Genomic DNA, 18,703 nt, shown 5'->3' on the forward strand with positions numbered 1-18,703 from the left:
GCTCCTAAACAAACGACACACAAATCGTGTGTATCCCCCGCCGCCAGATATCGTGGGCAGGGAGGAACACAGCGTTTGTAATGCCGTTCGCTCGCCATAGACTTTTTCATGATTGTTTTTTATATATGCTTGTGCGGACAGACAACAGTAAATAGACAGACACATACACAGAGCGCTACTGAAGAGCAGAAGCTGGTTTGCGCTCTGCCGGATGCGCTTTTATACTTTCTGGTGCTTACGTCACCCCGCTCGTGAAGTCTCGCTACTCCATTGGACTGATTTGACACATGCTTCAGAACGCGGTCACGCAGGGGCGTTCCCAAAGCGACTTCGATGCAGCTCGAGTTCCTGAAGGGGAAATCAAGTTGAAGTTTTCTGAAGGTTCCAAAGCAAAATCACCTAAAAAAGTTGCATTGTTTCCTCCACTTGCTTTCTTAATATTAATTACTATATTAATAATCACAGTATAGCCATTTTTTTATTTTATCTTTGCTATTAAAAATAAGAACAGATGCAAAAAATCAACAACAGCAGAACAAATATAAGAAAGAAACAAATAGTGCATTACTTTTTAATTTTACATCTAAACAAAAGCATTCAAGTAAGAAAAACAAATAATCAAATGTAAAAATCTCTTCAGTATGTTCATTACAAATAAATTGATTATTAAAACAATCAAGAGCAGCGATCTTTTCTTTTATTGTTAGATTAACATTGTGACAGACGGCCTGTATAGTAAGTTCTACTGTACTGCACGGATCTAATATAATGTTACACATCAGATTGCGCTCTGCCGGATGCGCTTTTATACTTTCTGGTGCTTACGTCACCCCGCTCGTGAAGTCTCGCTACTCCATTGGACTGATTTGACACGTGCTTCAGAACGCGGTCACGCAGGGGCGTTCCCAAAGCGACTTCGATGCAGCTCGAGTTCCTGAAGGGGAAATCAAGTTGAAGTTTTCTGAAGGTTCCAAAGCAAAATCACCTAAAAAAGTTGCATTGTTTCCTCCACTTGCTTTCTTAATATTAATTACTATATTAATAATCACAGTATAGCCATTTTTTTATTTTATCTTTGCTATTAAAAATAAGAACAGATGCAAAAAATCAACAACAGCAGAACAAATATAAGAAAGAAACAAATAGTGCATTACTTTTTAATTTTACATCTAAACAAAAGCATTCAAGTAAGAAAAACAAATAATCAAATGTAAAAATCTCTTCAGTATGTTCATTACAAATAAATTGATTATTAAAACAATCAAGAGCAGCGATCTTTTCTTTTATTGTTAGATTAACATTGTGACAGACGGCCTGTATAGTAAGTTCTACTGTACTGCACGGATCTAATATAATGTTACACATCAGATGTTTTCCCCAACAGTTCCCCAAACGTTCACTTAAGATATAACAGATTATGTTTGTGTGAATAGCCTACTTAAATACTGTAATTCTGTGTATACAGTCTGTGTATATTTATTGGGATATGCTACACAAAAAATGCATTCCAAAGGAGGTGCACCAGAGAATGGCAGCCTTGTACAGACTGTTCCAAAAGTTATTAAGTCAGAAAGCCCATTATAAGTCAAGCTCCCAGACACAGATTTGGTCCTGCTCCACTTCAAGCTGTTATTTTAGTTGTAAATCTGCCTGATGTGACCAAGGGGTGTGACATTAAACCTTGAAGCCATTGAAATGTCGTTATCTTGTTGCTCTGCGGACTGAAACCTTTGTTATCATCACCTGCAAGCCATGCGACTGGAACAACCTATTTAAATTTCAAATAATTCTGCTGTTGTTTTTTGCTTTCCAGGGTGATGTCTGAACAATGAGCATTTGAGGAAGACGTTCCACTGAGCAACATAACTGAGCAGGACAGGAACACGGGGACCGTCATGTTTAAAACAAGCAAAATTGCTATTAGACTTTCAAAACTGATGCCGTAACAGTATAAGGGGGAGGACATGGACCACTTTGTATTAAATGAAGGAGAGAAATCATAATATTCAATATGTTTCAGTTAAAAAGCCAATCATCTTTTTCATTAAATTAATTTACACTAGAATTTACTCTGTGATTTATCCATAAAAAATACAGTAAAATACAGTTTTAGCATGATTTGAGCCAGAGAAGCAACATTTATGTCACTGCTATGGTGAATGAAACGCACAAAGAAGACGATGAACAATGCAAATAGTCTTTAATAATCCACAAAAGGGCAAACACAGGTCGGACACGCAGGATGCACACATAGGGATGTAGTAGACCGGATGAGGGAACACAGGACTGAACACAACTATATATATACACTGAAGATAATTAATGACACACAACTGAACTAAATGACAAAGTCAAACATGAGGGAAAACTGGGTACACACAGAGCACATTAGGGATGAAACGGAGACAGGAGGAGCCAAGGCGGATCAGATGGATGGAGGAGCCAGGAAGAGTACAGGAAGGACTTGGAGCAGGAGAAGCCAGGTGGGACCCAGGCCGCAGCCATGATGGCCACCCACAGTGGAGCCGACAGAGGGAGGAGCCATGGTGGAGGAAGGGCTGCCGACGGAGAGCCGATGAGCCAGGGTAACAGGGAGGAGCAGACGGCTCCTCCCGAGGCGGAGGCTGGGATCCAGAAGGCCGCAGTGGAGCCGAAGCAACAGAGGACCAAGGTGGAGCCGGAGGGAAGGAGGAGCCTGACAGAACCGGAGGGACAAGGTGTAGCAGGAGGAGTGGAGTCCCGAGGCGGTGGATGGTCGACGACAGACCAAGGCAGAGCCGGAGGGAGCCCGGTGGAGCTAGTGGACTGACGGGCCACGGCGGAGAGGAGGGAGCTAGGAGCCATGGTGGAGCCGCTGGGTCGAAGGGCCGAGGCGGAGACAAGGGATCCTCCAGCCACGACACCGATGGAGACTGGCAGACCCGCGGCTATCCCACCGCACAGATGGTGGGCTGAGGGTGAGCAGAAGGGCTACCAGTAGACAGCGGTGGTGATGGTGAGGACTGATATAGAGGAGGTGGGAGAGGGAGGCTGGGTGGGAAATCCAGACAAGTAGAGGGTTCAGGGATGGTGTGTGCCACCCACACACACCACATCGCGACTCCCAACACTAGGAGTGCGGTGGACAGGGGAACGACCTCCGTGGTCATTTCAGGACAGGCAGGGCAGACAGATAGTTCAGGGCAGGCAGAGAGTTCAGACGAAGGCGGGAGAAGAGGGGGCATGTCTGCATATATATCCAAATAACAGTCCACTGAACTCAGCTCACCCTCAGCCATGGGGCAGTGGGCGGAGCTTCCCTCCGCGCTCTCACTGTCCATAACGCTCTCCCCCGTAGCGAGCTCTGTAGCCGGCTCTCGCACCTGGTCTGACGTGCTGGGCTCTGGGCGATCCTCAGCACTGTCCACTTGGCGATGGCTCATCAGTCGCGGCGGGCTCTGGCTCCCCTGTCAGCGGTGGGCTCAGGCTCTTGCTCCACGCAGCGGGGTGATGGTGGGCTGGGCTCTGGGTCGAGTCGCGTTCCGGATCGGGGCCAGACACTCTCCAGACACCAGATGACCGCCTCCCTCCAGTTCAGTCCCGTGGTGTCTGGGAGGTCGACGGGGCGGTGACAGTTAGCCCTGGTCTTGAACAGGGACTTCAGCGTCTCATCTTCGAAGGCGGTAGTGACGGCGAGACGGCTGAAGTCCCTCGCGAAATCCTCGATATCCTGGCTCCTCCGAGCCAGGGCGGTGAATGTCGCGGCATACTCCATAACAAAAAACAACAGAAACTTTCACAAAAACGAAAAAAAAAAACAAAACACAGGAAATCGCACTGCATACTCTATTCTATGTCCGGTTTTCTGTCACCGCTACGGTGAATGAATTGCACGAACAAGACGTTGAACAATGCAAATAGTCTTTAATAATTCACAAAAGGGCAAACACAGGTCGGACAGGCAGGATGCACACGTAGGGATGTAGTAGACCGGACGAGGGAACACAGGACAGAACACAACTATATATACACTGAAGAAAATGAAGATAATTAATGACACACCTGAACTAAATGACACAATCAAACATGAGGGAAAACTGGGTCACACAGAGCACATGAGGGATGAAACACAACAAAACAGGCCCATAGGTCTGACATTATGACACCACTGTGATCAGATTTTATTCCAGGCTGGAAAAGCATGCCTATGGCGATATTTCTGCAAAACGTTGAGATAAATTTCTGCAAACGCTCTGCAAAACACAGATAAACGTGACTCTGGCAACTTGGTTTTTGTTTGTATTTTGGCAGTCCTCTGATGAAATGTCAAGTGTGTGTTGCTAAAAGGTTTACTTTGAAAGTAATGTACCACCTACAATAAACCCTACCCCAAACCTAATCGATAGTGTTAAAACCAAACGTGAGATAAAAGCACATTTAAGCACATAAAATCATAATTTTAGCTGGCTTCTACAAGTCTTTGAGCTCTTTAATTGTGACTTGTACCCAAACGCTCCACATTGCAAGTGAATGCTGTACTAGGTGAGCTATACTGAGCAAGTTTGCTACATCAGAAAAGTCATTCATGTGGTACACATGATGTATAAATGTCAAAATGTATTATTTTATAAGTCATACAATATAAAGTAAATGGTTTTGAAGACTTAAGGCGGGCGCACACTGTACGATTTTTAATAGTCCTTTGCGATTGTTGCTTGTCAGATTGTACGGACATGATGATCATGTCACACTGTGGGATCTCAGATGCCATTAATGTCAGACTGTATGACAGTCAAGACGCGATAAAAACGGGTGCGCACAAGAAAACTTGTCCAGAGTTTTACATTATCAACCCATACACGCTCAGTGACTGTGTGCTGCATTACACGTGGGGCTGAAATGTTGGCTATCATGAAAAGTATATGAATGGCGGCAATACCGGCATATTTAGGAAGAATAATGTAAGCAACACACACCTACATAAAAGCAGCAGCACAACCGGTGTTTATCATAGCAAAGGCAACATATCATGTGAATTCATTGAGTGGAGGATGGGAGCGCCGGAGTTTATGGCGGTTAGAAGAAATCTCTAGCATTAATTTTGAGCATGGCTTGTCTTGAAAAACGAAATACAGTTTTGACGTTCGTTGTAGCAGACGTCACACTGCAAGACTATGCGGCAAATCTTCTGACACTGCCAGAATTTCGTCTGAGGTAAAATTTTATCATAACGCCCATTAAACGGCTGTCGGTGAACATGTCAAACCAGCGATTAAAGGCTACAGATTTTAGCCTAGGATTATAGGAATCTTTTAGGATTTTCAAAATTTGTCTCAGATGGCCAAATTGTGGTCAAAATCTGGGCTTTACTGTGCACGGAACTATGTGGAAACAAAACTTTATTAATCAATAATCCCCTTTGATAATCTGTAATAACTTGTGTGAGAAGGTTGTTGGTGTTTTACTATCACTAGCATTGATTTCAGCTGAAACTGCAGTGAATTGTATGTATAGGTGTGTTTTGGATTTTTGCAAAAATGCAGGTAGAGGCATATTTCAATGTGTGTGTGTGTTTTTTTATTTTTTTTTTATTTTAATGTTTTTTTGATGTTGGATTTTATTGATGTTTTTAATTAATTTTAGACGATATTGAAATGTAATTGTGACAAACAGTTAAAACACATTTTGGTCTTTTCCAAGTACAGAGGAGCTGTGGCTCTTAGTAAATAGTAAGTAGCTGCCTAGAAATGTTACCAAAATGGCTGCCAAGTGAACTTGGTTGCCTTAAAGCAGCCTGACATTATTACACACATGTACAAATAGTACAAAAGAAAATTAAGTAAAAACTCACCAGCTGTAGCCAGGCGTTGGTTATTAATACCTGATTTTTTTCATCCTGGGGCAGAGAAAGAGAAGAGGAAAAGAGATTCCGTATCAAATGAGGACATAAATGAAGGATTACTTCAAATTGAACAAATCCTTTCTGCTTCTATAATCCTACCCCTTTCTATGAACAAAGACTTTTATTCTTTTTTGCCCTCTGTGTACCATTTGTTCTCTATCTCTATCTTCTCACACACACATCCGCAGACTTTGCCTTTTGGTGTATTTGAGATAAGGCCAAAAGAGACCAGCTATGACACCCATTGAATAGGAGCAATCTAACCTTAAAGCAGTTTCACAAAGTGACAATCACCATTACAATACAGATCTCATAGTAAACCTCTTGGGCTTTAAAGCTTGACTTCAACATGCATTGATCTGTGTCAGATTCTGTGTGTTTATGTGAGTTCTAGAACATTGAGCTTTGAATGATCAAAGACGTTTGTTTCATTCAGAGAAGTGTCAGCTCTCATTTCCTCACATTTCATTCAGTTTGGACCAGGGATGATCCACAGTGTCATCAATTTACCATTAAATGTTCTTGCTTCAGCTATATTTCAATAAGTAACTGACCGATAAGAACAACGCATCAGCTTCAGAGAGGTCCAAATAAAGTGTCAACACTTTTTATACACAACATCATACTATACATACAAGATACTATTATAGAATAAATAAGATTGTTAAAAAGAGAACTGCTTTTAAGTTTAGGAAGTATTTAACTCACAAAAAGCAATCTTACACGTGTTACCGTGCTAGTAATACTATAGTTTGTTAATATACAGTATCATGTAAATATCATGGTATAAGAATGTTAATCATACAGTACCACCGTAAATATGAAAGTACCATGATATTAACTTCTGGTATCATCACTACACCATGGTTTGGCATTGATGTTTAATATGTCAGTATATTATGTAGTATACACTACCATTCAAAAGGTAGTAGGGCCAGTAAGAAATAAAACTTTTACTCAGCAAGAATGCATTAAACTGATCAAAAGTGACAGAACAGACTTTTACATTGTTACAAAAAAAATTTAATAAATGAGGCAGCACAACATTTCAACATTGGTATGGTAACAATAAGACATGTTTCTTGTGCACAAAATCAGCATATTAGAATGATTTCTGAATGATCATGTGACACTGAAGACTGGAGTAATGGCTGCTGAACATTCATATTTGCCATAACAGGAGTAAACTACATTTAAAATATATATGAATAGAAAACAATTAAGTAAACATCAAAATGAATGAAGCCAGTATTCAACTCTGCTTTCTGAAGCAAAGTACTGTTGAAAAGGAACTATTATTGAGGTCAGTTTAGAGTTGACAAAAACAGTTTTCATTGTTGCTGATCTTGAATCTCAGTTTAAATCTTTCCTTAAGGCACCAGTGATTACTCATGCTTAAGAGAAACCTGTCCTTGTGTTCTGTCTCCAGTTCCTCTGTCACTGAGCTTCCTGTGTAATGTGCAATGATGTCTCTTTTGGCTAATGCAGAATGGGGTGCATTTACTATTTGGTTCCTAGGACATTCCAGCATAAAATACACCAATTGAATGCCTTGCAAAATGTTAAAATAGGTAAATGTGGTTCGGAGACCCCCAGGAGACGACAAAGAGGTATAGGGTGTCTATGAATAATTTGACAGAAAAAGCCATATTTTTTGACAAAAAATTAAATAAATAAATAAAAACAATTCTGTATAAATACATTTGTGGGGGGAAAAGTATTTATACATGTTTACATCATATCTGGTGGCACCTTGTCATCAAAAAGTTCAAATCTGTATTTGACACAGACAGCATTACTTCAGTGGGGTGAGAGTGTGCAGATCTTCTTTATATTTTTATATACATTTATTTTAAATAATTGAAATAATACATCATCATATCATGTTAAATATTTAAAATATTTAATATATTTGATCTTATAATGATCATGATATAATTATACTTTGTTTTATATGCTTGATTTTTATGTTTCTGATTTATAAGCATGTCTTAGGTGTCTAAATACTTTTTAGGGCCACTAAATGTTATGGAATACAACTATTTTCGTTCAGGATGTCAATGAGTATAAGTCATATTCTCACTTTTCGCTCTGTTGTTTTTGCTCTTCCTTTTCTTAATTATTAAATTACTATTCTAGGCCTGTCTGCAGAAACATTGTCACTTTGATGAAAGACATAATGCCTAAGCCATCTTAATTTAAGGTCCTCAAACCAGGTTAGTCATTTCTCTATATATCCTCCATGCAGTGTTCGAACTATACCGTGGACTTTGGGGGAGCCCACTTGTTTTTTGTTTTTTTTTTCCGGGGGGGCGGGGCGTGAATGTAGGCTGCACCCTGCCTCCATGTGTCAAAACCTGAGAGAGAGAGAGAGAGAGAGAGAGAGAGAGAGAGAGAGAGAGGGGTGCATCCCAAAATTTACACCTGTTAACATGACACATCAGTTGCCTGTTTGATCTTTTTTCTCTGCTGAGTATCTATCATTTACTTTTTTTTAATCTTGCTCTCACTCCGTCTCTTCTTATTTTCCTTCCTTCTTTGTCTCTTCCTTTGTCACACTAAAGTCCCTGTTGTTCTTTGCTCCAGCAGAAGAAAGTGGAGGTAACGTGTTGTCTGTGAAGGGTGAACTGAGGGCTTGTGACATGCAATCAACATCAACGGATGAAGTTAAGAATGCTATAACAGTGCCAGCACAAGCCTGAAAAAAAATTTCATCTGCACGGCTCCAGTCTTGCAGACCAAGACTTTTAACTAGTGACACACTATAAATTCTAACAGCTCACTCAAACAAAATAAATTTGTTGACAACATAGGTTTTATTTTTGTAACCATTAATCATAAAGTTTTGAGTATTAATTACTGATGTAATTGATAGAGTACAAAATTAAATTTGAGAAAAATAAAACACTAAAGCCCTTGTGCTTGAATTTAAAAATGCATGCTTAATCAAAACATTTGAACTAATATAATGATAAATAAAAATCATTTTTGACATTAGTCTTGACATTAAAATTTAAAGATTTATTCTCCTTTGATTCTTGTTGCATTGTTGTAGTTTGTGTTTTGTGTGAAGACACAGATATGGATGATTATGAGAGTCCCTCCGGTGAACTGTTGAATTAAAGTAATTCCTCTTTATAAATGTTTTACAAAAAATCTGTTTTATGTGCTACACTATTAGAATAGTGTGGGAAAGAATATGTCCTCGGAAATGTTTGTAGACTTCGATCAGATTTTCTGTCCATCCAAAAGTAATAAGTACTGATCATTTCACAGACATAAAGTGGAAAACAGTTCTGCTGTGGAAATTTAATGTATTTACTAAACCCTCAATATCTTTCAAAGAATTGATTCTATCAACCTCTTAAACCTTCAAATCCAGTGATTAGTGTATTTGAAGCTTAAAGGGATAGTTCACCCAAAAATGATTTGATGTAATCGACTTATAAGTGCATTACCGCCACCTATCTCTCAAGTGGACCATTGATACTCCTAATTGAGATTGTAGATAGAGTGTCAATGGTTCATTTGAGAGATAGGTGGTGGTAATGCACTTATACAGTGGGGCAAGTAAGTATTTGATACACTGCCGATTTTTCAAGTTTTCCCACTTACAAAGAATGGAGAGATCTGTAATTTTCATCGTAGGAACACCTCAACTGTGAGAGACAGAATCAAAAACAAAAATCCAGAAAATATCACATTGTATGATTTTTTAATAATTAATTTCCATTTTATTGCATGAAATAAGTATTTGATCACCTACCAACCAGCAAGAATTCTGGCTCTCACAGACCTGTTAGTTTGTCTTTAAGAAGCCCTCCTATCCTCCACTCATTACCTGTATTAATTGCACCTGTTTGAACTCGTTACCTGTATAAAAGACACCTGTCCACACACTCAATCAATCAGACTCCAACCTCTCCACTATGGGCAAGACCAAAGAGCTGTCTAAGGACACCAGGGACAAAATTGTAGACCTGCACAAGACTGGGATGGGCTACAGGACAATAGGCAAACAGCTTGGTGAGAAGGCAACAACTGTTGGCGCAATTATTAGAAAATGGAAGAAATTCAAGATGACTGTCAATCTCCCTCGGACTGGGGCTCCATGCAAGATCTCGCCTCGTGGAGTATCAATGATCCTGAGCTCTCACAGTTGAGGTGTGCCTACAATGAAAATTACAGATCTCTCCATTCTTTGTAAGTGGGAAAACTTGAAAAATCGGCAGTGTATCAAATACTTATTTGCCCCACTGTAAGTCTGCGATCCGCCGTAAAGCAAGCAAGAAGAAGAAGACACTCACGTGCCTGCTGTTGAGAACGTGTGCTCAGGAGGACGCGCCGCTGCTCAGGATAGTTTGAAAAGTTCGGACATTGCGTAAATCAGAGGTAAAAAACGATATAAATACTGTTCAGTTTCTTGCACAGACCGATCGTTTTGTGTCTTTACACATCAATGTATTGTCAAGAGCCGCAGGGTTTAATTTGGTTTTGTTTGTGTATATTTTTTTTACTCTCAAAGCCGTGATTCCTATTCACCTCCATTATATGACTGACAAACTGCAACGGTTTGTGTCAAAAATCTTCGTTTGTGTTCTACTGAAGAAACAAAGTCACCTACATCTTGGATGCCCTGGGGGTAAGCAGATAAACATCAAATTTTCATTTTTGGGTGAACTATCCCTTTAAGAAAGTTGTAGCCCCCAAGTACATTGTAAACATGAGTGTTCTGCTTAATTTCCGTGGAAGCACATGGGACAGCATAAAGTATATTACTGCATTTATGAATTAGACCTTCATGGCTAAGCTTTTCCAAACACCTTTTCCTGCATATATATGGCAGTATTCATAAATCGCTGTTCCACTGCAACACCTAACTGAAACCCACTGAAACATGAACACAGCCTCGGGCAGCTGTGTATATGAGCTTCAAATAATTATATTTCTGTAAAACAGAGCAATAAAATGCTGTCCAAAAGAAATCTTAAAATACTAAGAGTGCTGTGAATGTAATTCTGAACTGGAGAGTTAATGACAGCTGATGCAGATTTAAGTGATAAAGACGCATTTCATTGACTTATATTTCACCCAAATTTAAATTACCCTTGAGAAAAAGAAACCACTTTATCACTTTTAAAAAGAGTGCTTAAAAATAATTTATTAAAATATAATTGAATATAATTGTTAGTATTTAAGTATTTAAATATATTAATAATTTTGTAATTACATTTGTAATGAATTTGCAGTTTATTATATTTAAAATATATTAACATATATTAAATATAATATTGAACAACATACTGAGTTAAAATTATGATCCAGCAGCATCTATCAAGCTCGTGTTCTGTTATGATACAACCAATTACTAAAATAGTGTTTATGTAGTTCCAGATTGTGGGGTGTATTTGAAGACATTACTGCAGTAACTAGTGTTCAATTCTACTGGGAATTTGGACCTTATTTACATTTGATTAATTTTCTCCCAGCCAGTGTAATTGGGCTACAGACTAATTAGTTGCACTGTATTACATGAATACAATACGCTGTTAATCATAGTCAAATCATTACTTGTGCGCAATTTTGTATTTTACAGTTCTTGGGAAATGTTATTACAATATTAATAATAAATAAAATGTATAATAAATAATTAGGGGATGAGCTATTTGTCTAAGGGCTTGTTATCACCAGTGAACATGTGGTTGAGGAAACCTTCTGTAAGTGCCAGCATAACTCTATTACAGTTAATCTGCCAATTCACAATCATTGCCATTCTATCACATCACAGTCTGTTTACAGTATGCATACTGTAAATTGCTTGTATTTCTTTTATTCATTATGTCTGCATCTTCAAAAAGCCAACATACTTAAGATGAGTTCATAAGCTGCTTATTTAGAGCTGATTTTGTAAATAGTTGTAGAATAAACAGAGAGTTGCATCTGCTTTTGTATAGTGAGACTGTTCAAAACAAATCTGTGAATCAACACTTCTACAGTACTTAGAAGAAATGAGACACGTGAAAACCTGCCTGCGGTAATGAGCAGTGACTGACTATTGTGATCGGATTGAGATAAGGGGGCGAGTGAGAGTTTTCGCTCTGTGAACCGATAAATTGAATCTTTCATATGGAAAAGCTGTGAAATGAACACGCTTTGCAGATGACAGAAGATTATCCACATACGTATGGAGGCTCTTTAAATGGAGAATATAATAATAAGTGTCACTTGATTTGATAAAAAGAGGTTGTGACTCTGGCAATATGCACTCGATACGAGCAGGAAGTGAACAATGGAGCGGAACTATGGAGAATTGGAGCTACTATTCTAGGCCCTATCTCTCTACACCCTCCGTCTCTCTCTCTCTTTCTCACTCTCTATGCAGAGTATGTGAGCAAAGCGTGCATGATTTTTGCCTGGAGCAAGAAGCATTGTAGATGTTTTTTGAGTGTTCTCACTGGTTCCGGGATTGTACCCATCATGACCTTAACATGTTAGCAGTCCATAATACAGTTAGAAGTCAGCAAGAATTTTCCATGTGTTAAACACAATGTTAATGTCAGAGGTGCCAGTGGGCTGTTCATATTGTGTGGCTGCAGATTGTGTGGATTCCTATTCAAATGATTGGATTTTGCCTGCAAAAATGTGTCAAACAAGGGTAGATGTGGCCGCACCTTCATAAATATCATAATGATAAAAGATGCAATCTGTGAAATATTATTGTAAAAATACTCAACATTTTTTTGTAAAATGATGGATGAATGCAATGGGTGAACACAAGTTTTGTGGAGATTTATTGAGGAATTTAATGAGACGAGTTGAGAAAAAGATGAATGTTCTTTTAATATTTGGAATAAAATTCAAAGATGGGTAATGCATCTTTTTTTTCCAGATGTGTAGTCCAAAAAGCAAACAATCAAACGTGGTTTCAGTCTTGATTATACAGGTGAAGAGGTGTAAGTGCAAATTGTGATATACAAGAGATTAAACTTTACCAGTGAGCAGGGAACAAGCTTGCAGTGGAAAAACAGAAAACCCTGAGTTGAGTGATTACACAATGCTTTGAGGATGGGAAATTATGGACACTCCACTCCACTCATATAGAGCTATGCACTAGTGCTCAAGACCAGACTGAATTCCAAGTTCAGAGTCTTGGTCTTGTCATGGACCCAGAAGCATTTGGACTCTAATAAGTTTGGAATCTGACTTATTCCTGAGATCAGTCGAGTCTCTTAGAAAAAAAGTCAAATAATTAATAGAGCTGGGTCAAACATATTGATAATAAACCTGAATGAGCATCAGAAGGTCTGTTGAAAGGAACAGTACAACTTACTGGAATGTATCAGCTTTCATGTAATAGTCCAAATTAATAGTGTGTGCTCTGTTGTTAATGTTGTACCAAGTGAGAGAGATACCAAGTTTACAGCATTATTTGGGAGAAATTTATTTTTAATGTATTTTTAAAATTTTAATATTTAAGACAGTATTTCCACACAGTGGGAATTTGGTTTGTTGTGTGAAGAATAAACTGACAATTAAGTCTATTATTTAATGTTGTTTGTTAATCTGTCCTTATGTGTGTGAAAGTGTGAAAGAGATAATGAGACAAAGAGAAAGTGCATATGCTGACCAAAATAATGAAAAAAGAAATGTTTCATTTCAGATTTATCAGAAGTAACCCTGTTTAAAATTAAACCCATTTCTGGTCTCAATCTCGTCTCAGACTTGACCCTCTCCTGGTCGCAGTCTCAACAAGAATGGGCTGGTCTCAACTACAACACTGGTACTATATATGATTGGTCTTTCCTTGAAAAAGAGAGATGAAAGAAAGTGAGAGAGTGGTACTGGCTGTCTTGTGGTTTGGGGATGGCAGGCAGTGAGTGAGACATGACTGTACAGTATGGAGGCTGGAGGACAGAAGGATGGAGGTCACAGAGGGGTTACTGGTTCTCTGGGCAGACGGTTAGTGTGAGAGATTCCTGCCCTGAAATGAACTTTCCCTCACAAACTGCTGTTTGCATTCCCAGAATTCACTTTTTGTCTGCTGAACCATTATGAGGACATGTAAACACATATACAAAGGGTCACATATAATACATGGTGTTTGACCTCCACAAGACTTGGTTTAAAGGAATGTTCCAAGTTAAGCATTATTATCAAAAATAACTCAACTTTTTTTAGTAGCTGATAGCTGTGGTTACAGTAATGCTCTTACAACATACATAAACTGGGCCAGTGCTAGGAGGTTTAAAAGCAAAAATGTGAACCTCATTTTTTTGTTAAAGTACTCACATTAATTATTCAGTAAAAAAGCTGTTTATGATTTGAGCTATACATTTGCCTAAAATCATCCTTTTTGTGGTGAGAATACTATTCTGTGTGTATGAACTTCTGGTTACTGGTTAATGTACAGTAAACAGCCACTGTCTTGTTTCCTATTTCTGGTGCATGTATAATGCTTAAGTGTTGAAACAATGCATATTTAAATGTTTATTAGCTGACCCCCTGACCCCATACTTTTTTTGTGTCTTACCATTAACACAATTTTCCCCAGTCAAAATATTTTTCTGTGGTCAACAATACAACGTAAAAATCTGTTGTAGAGTCTAGTAGCCACAAAGCTGGAAGAAAAATCGCTGCAACTTTCCAGAATGGCAGGGTCCACCCTGCCTAGATTTGAACCTTCCTTATGTTTTCAGTTCTAGATCATTAACAATTAAAGGGGTCATATGATGCGATTTCAATTTTTCCTTTCTCTTTGGAGTGTTACGACCGTGGAGGAAGCGGAGTCCAGCCCGGAGTCGTCACATGTCGTTCCTTCGTCGAAATCGCCGGCCACGCCGTTCTAAAGCCCGCGCCTCTGCTCACTATAACCCTCCCGCCGTTCATCACTTTATCCTCCGGCCTCTGCTCACTGTAGGCCGCGGTGTGTGACGCTGTTTCGTTGTGAAAGCGAAACTACTTTGTTTGGCCTTCCAAAAATGGACACGACTAGAAATCAGTGGTTAAGTTGTATTTACAACACTGTTCCAGAACACTTCAACCCAAATATTCGGATGTGTGCAGCACATTTTATGGAGGACTGTTTCCTGATCCTGGGAGAGTAGACTACAATGCCGCCTGTTCTGACTCAAATATTGATTGTATAAAAACAGTACATTTAAAGGGTTAGTTCACCCAAAAATGAAAATTCTGTCATTAATTACTCACCCTGGTGTTGTTCGAAACCCGTAAGACCTTTGTTCATCTTCGGAACACAATTTAAGATATTTTTGATGAAATCTGAGGGCTCTCTGACCCTCCCAAAGACAGCAAGGTAAGTTACGAAGCTACGAGAATATGCGAGCGTGTGGCGGCACTGACCCAGATTCGGCTCGCGTCATGATACTGTCGTGAACGCGCGTCCACAAGTGACGAACTTCTGTATTGTCCCCAAAAACTGCAAGCCATTAAGCCACTTCTGATACAGGAAAGTTTCCTTCCACATAAACTCTATTCTATGTTGTAATGTAATGGACACATTGCATTACAAATCAAACAGAGGCCTTTTCAATGCCAAGTATTTTTCAGTTTTTGTTTCTCACAGTCCACCTATCCTCACACTCATATCCCTCCCAGCACTGCGGTGATGTAGAATGGTGTGGCAGCTGCCACCCCCAGCCCCCCATCAGCTGATCGCGGACAACTCATGCGTTCACAGTTTCACAGCATCCCAGTCATAGCCTATGGGCCTCTCGCCATCTGGGGCCATGCAAGAACCACGCCACGGCAGCCACGATTTAACACACAGGATAAACAGATATTTCATAATTCACACGGTGCAATGGGTGAATGGAGATTTCAGCCGGGTGACGGGGCCTTTGGGACAGCAGAAATGGTACAGTCAGGCATACATACTTTTATTTTCTTTCATTTTCATTTTTTGTATTGTTTGCATAAAGGAAGTGGGTAAAAATATTCAAATTCAAGAAAAATCTGTAAATCTGTGTTTGACTGGTTCTATACAACATCTAGTAGTTTCAGAGAAATCACACACTTTGGCCTTTAAATCTGATAACTGCTCCGCATATACATTTAATGGTCATCAGCCATTTCACAGGATAATCTGTCATGCAAACACATTGCGCTCATGATGTACCCATATTCCAGGATGATAAAGCTAAACTGCATGCTGTTTAAGGAAATTCAAGACTCTTGTAAACGCAAGGATGGTGATAAATGCCTTCGATGGTCTCACAAATCAGCAGACCTAAACATCATTAATTGTTTAGGGTAAAATCTAAAGTGCAGAGTATGTGTTTTTACTGATGTTGCAATATAAAACTGCAAATAGTTTAGGTCTTACACGCCAAGAAGCCTGAGCTGGATTAACCATATCATATGGATGTTTGGGCCCCATCAAATCCAAAGGGGGGGATCATGCAAGGCTACTGTAAAAGTTGAAGATGCAGCATGATGGTTAAAGACTGAACTAAAACTGTTCTGAAGACAAAATGTATTAATTACTTAATAATCCTTTTTATATCAGTCTATTGTTTTCTGCATATTTTGTCTGTCTTATTTATTGCCTATCGATATTAGTATGATTGATATGCATGCACTGTCAAGTGCAACGGCTACTCAGCCAAAATGTAATCTTATTAATGTTTCATGTGGATCTTTTCATGCTCAGGGAGTCCTGCTGCGATGAAACATCAACATATGTATTCGTCTGGCATATAAAAAGGGTAAGATAAAATGAAAAAGGAAAATGTGTCACAGTGTCTTCAAAAAGACTTTCTAGAGATTCACACAACTATCTTGAGAAAAAACAATCTTTTAAACTGCTATTTTCTTATGTTCTAACAAAAAAAGGGAAAAAAGGAGTGTTGTATTGCTAAAAATACTTATTTAGAATGTTCTTAAATTAGGATAACCTCCAGTTTGTCCTAAATCCCCAAAGGTAAGATGACATATAAATGTATTAGGTTGTTTCAAAATAATTATTGTTAAGTATTAAAACATAAAAATAGCTATATACATTGATTTGTAATGATTATGCATGACATGACTTTTTGCTGAATTCAAAATTCAGTAAGAACACTACTAAAACATTTTTCATTTTTAGAATTATTTCCTCTGTTAAAGCTGTTTTGTTCTCTGATGTTAGAAAAAAGCTGTAGTTAGTTGCAACAAACCACTTAAGTTAAGAAAGTCCTAGTTTTAATGCCCTTACAATTATAACAATAAAAGCTTTTTTTAAATTAAAGGGTGTAGTACAACTGGGCAATGGGCCTTGGTTGCCTTTTAGAAGTACAAAAAAATATTTAAATTATTAAGAGCTTGGTGAAAGGAAAACAACATCTGCTAAGGAGCAGAAAACAATCATTCTCATTAACAGCACAGTCCCCAAGTGAAGTGGTGTACTCATGGGTCCAAGCAGGTCAGAATATTGTAACTAGCCCTAAAGCCCTATGTAAAGAGGTGTTAATTGTTAAGTTAGTTGTACTTCCCATAACACTTTGAAAAAAAAACCTTGTTGTTTAAGAACCCTTTTTCACTATAAAGAACCCTTTTATTGTGCAATAAAAAGATTCGATGGATGTTGAAGGTTCTTCATGGAACCATAGATATTTATTTTAGTGCAGGTCTCCTAGCAGAGTAACCTTTGGACTTGCTCGACTAATGTTTGATAGCCAGAAAGTTCCCAAATACAATCAGAAAATGTCTTGAGTAGATCTTTAAATAGATATATTGTTTAATAATTATAACAAACTCTTTTTTTGTTTGATATTTTGTTACATAATGCTTTTATATTTTTGGGGTCAGTGTATAAACACATTCATTTGTAAACCCCAAAAATTCAATTGTGTTATGAAACAATGAGCTTTGTGTGTGTGCAGACTGTGTATGCTCCACCACATGTAAGCTACCATCAAATACTATTTTTGTATTTGATAGAATGGTGGTAAATAATGTAAGTATATTTACCTACAGATACTATAATGGACGAATTTGAAACAGACTGGTAATGAAAGTAAAAATGGTTAATTCAGGGATTTTATAAAACCATTCTTAAACTATTGTATTTCTACATGAGTTTTTCCATGAAACCTAATTTTAATTCAAGGTATTTCAAGGAAGGTTTCAAACTTTTTTAATTGATTTTGATGCCGAAACAAAGAACAATGACCTTCAGCACACTCCATATACAGTCTTATCAATCAAACTGAAATCAGTGGATGCAGTAGTAAAGGATGCATGCAACTGCAAATCACCACTGAAAACACTGGGAAGTGGAATATGCATGGTGTGATGCAAACCAGCATCATGAAAGGAAGATCACATAAAAGAGAAGCAGACACTCACCACGTCTATGATCTGAAGCAGTGTGAGTCCCAGTTCCACCACTATAGGTGCAGAATCATTGAGAACAGGCCTTTCCAGTCTGTTATAGTTCTCCATCAACTCCTTATACAACTTCCGCTGATATTCCCCCTGTAACGAGTCTAAAGAAAGAAAGAAAGAAAGAAAGAAAGAAAACATCAACACACTTAGACCGTTGAAAATAACATTAATCCAGCACAAAGACTGAGGACTTATAAGGACAGGCAAACTAAGGAGCAAACGAGATGAATAATGCAATACAGGTGATCTGAATGAATGATGATTAACTAAATGAGAACAGGAACTGAACCAAATAAGGGCAGACAGGAACTAAAAAGAAAAAAACACGTGACAGATATCGCCCCCATCATGGAAGGTGCGTCCCGGGCCATAACAGTAACATCGGGGAGGCGGGGTGGGCGCCCTGGAGGCTGGTGCACGACAGGAACAGGGTGGAGA

The 18,703-nt window shown here is 38.7% G+C and overlaps 1 protein-coding gene across 1 annotated transcript in view; it reads right to left on the bottom strand.

Annotated features, from left to right (window-relative positions):
* chrna8 (cholinergic receptor, nicotinic, alpha 8) overlaps window positions 1–18,703 on the bottom strand; it is an 89,124-nt gene that overhangs the window by 52,513 nt on the left and 17,908 nt on the right. Inside the window, exons 2-3 of the mRNA XM_016513936.1 lie at window positions 18,227–18,366; window positions 5,831–5,875 (exon numbers count right to left, since the gene is read on the bottom strand). Of these exons, the coding sequence (XP_016369422.1) occupies window positions 5,831–5,875; window positions 18,227–18,366 (185 nt within the window). The remainder of the gene's footprint in view (window positions 1–5,830; window positions 5,876–18,226; window positions 18,367–18,703) is intronic.

The sequence above is a fragment of the Sinocyclocheilus rhinocerous genome, unplaced genomic scaffold (assembly GCF_001515625.1).
Source record: "Sinocyclocheilus rhinocerous isolate Xijiao unplaced genomic scaffold, SAMN03320098_v1.1 scaffold1648, whole genome shotgun sequence".
In the NCBI taxonomy this organism is placed as follows: Eukaryota; Metazoa; Chordata; class Actinopteri; order Cypriniformes; family Cyprinidae; genus Sinocyclocheilus; species Sinocyclocheilus rhinocerous.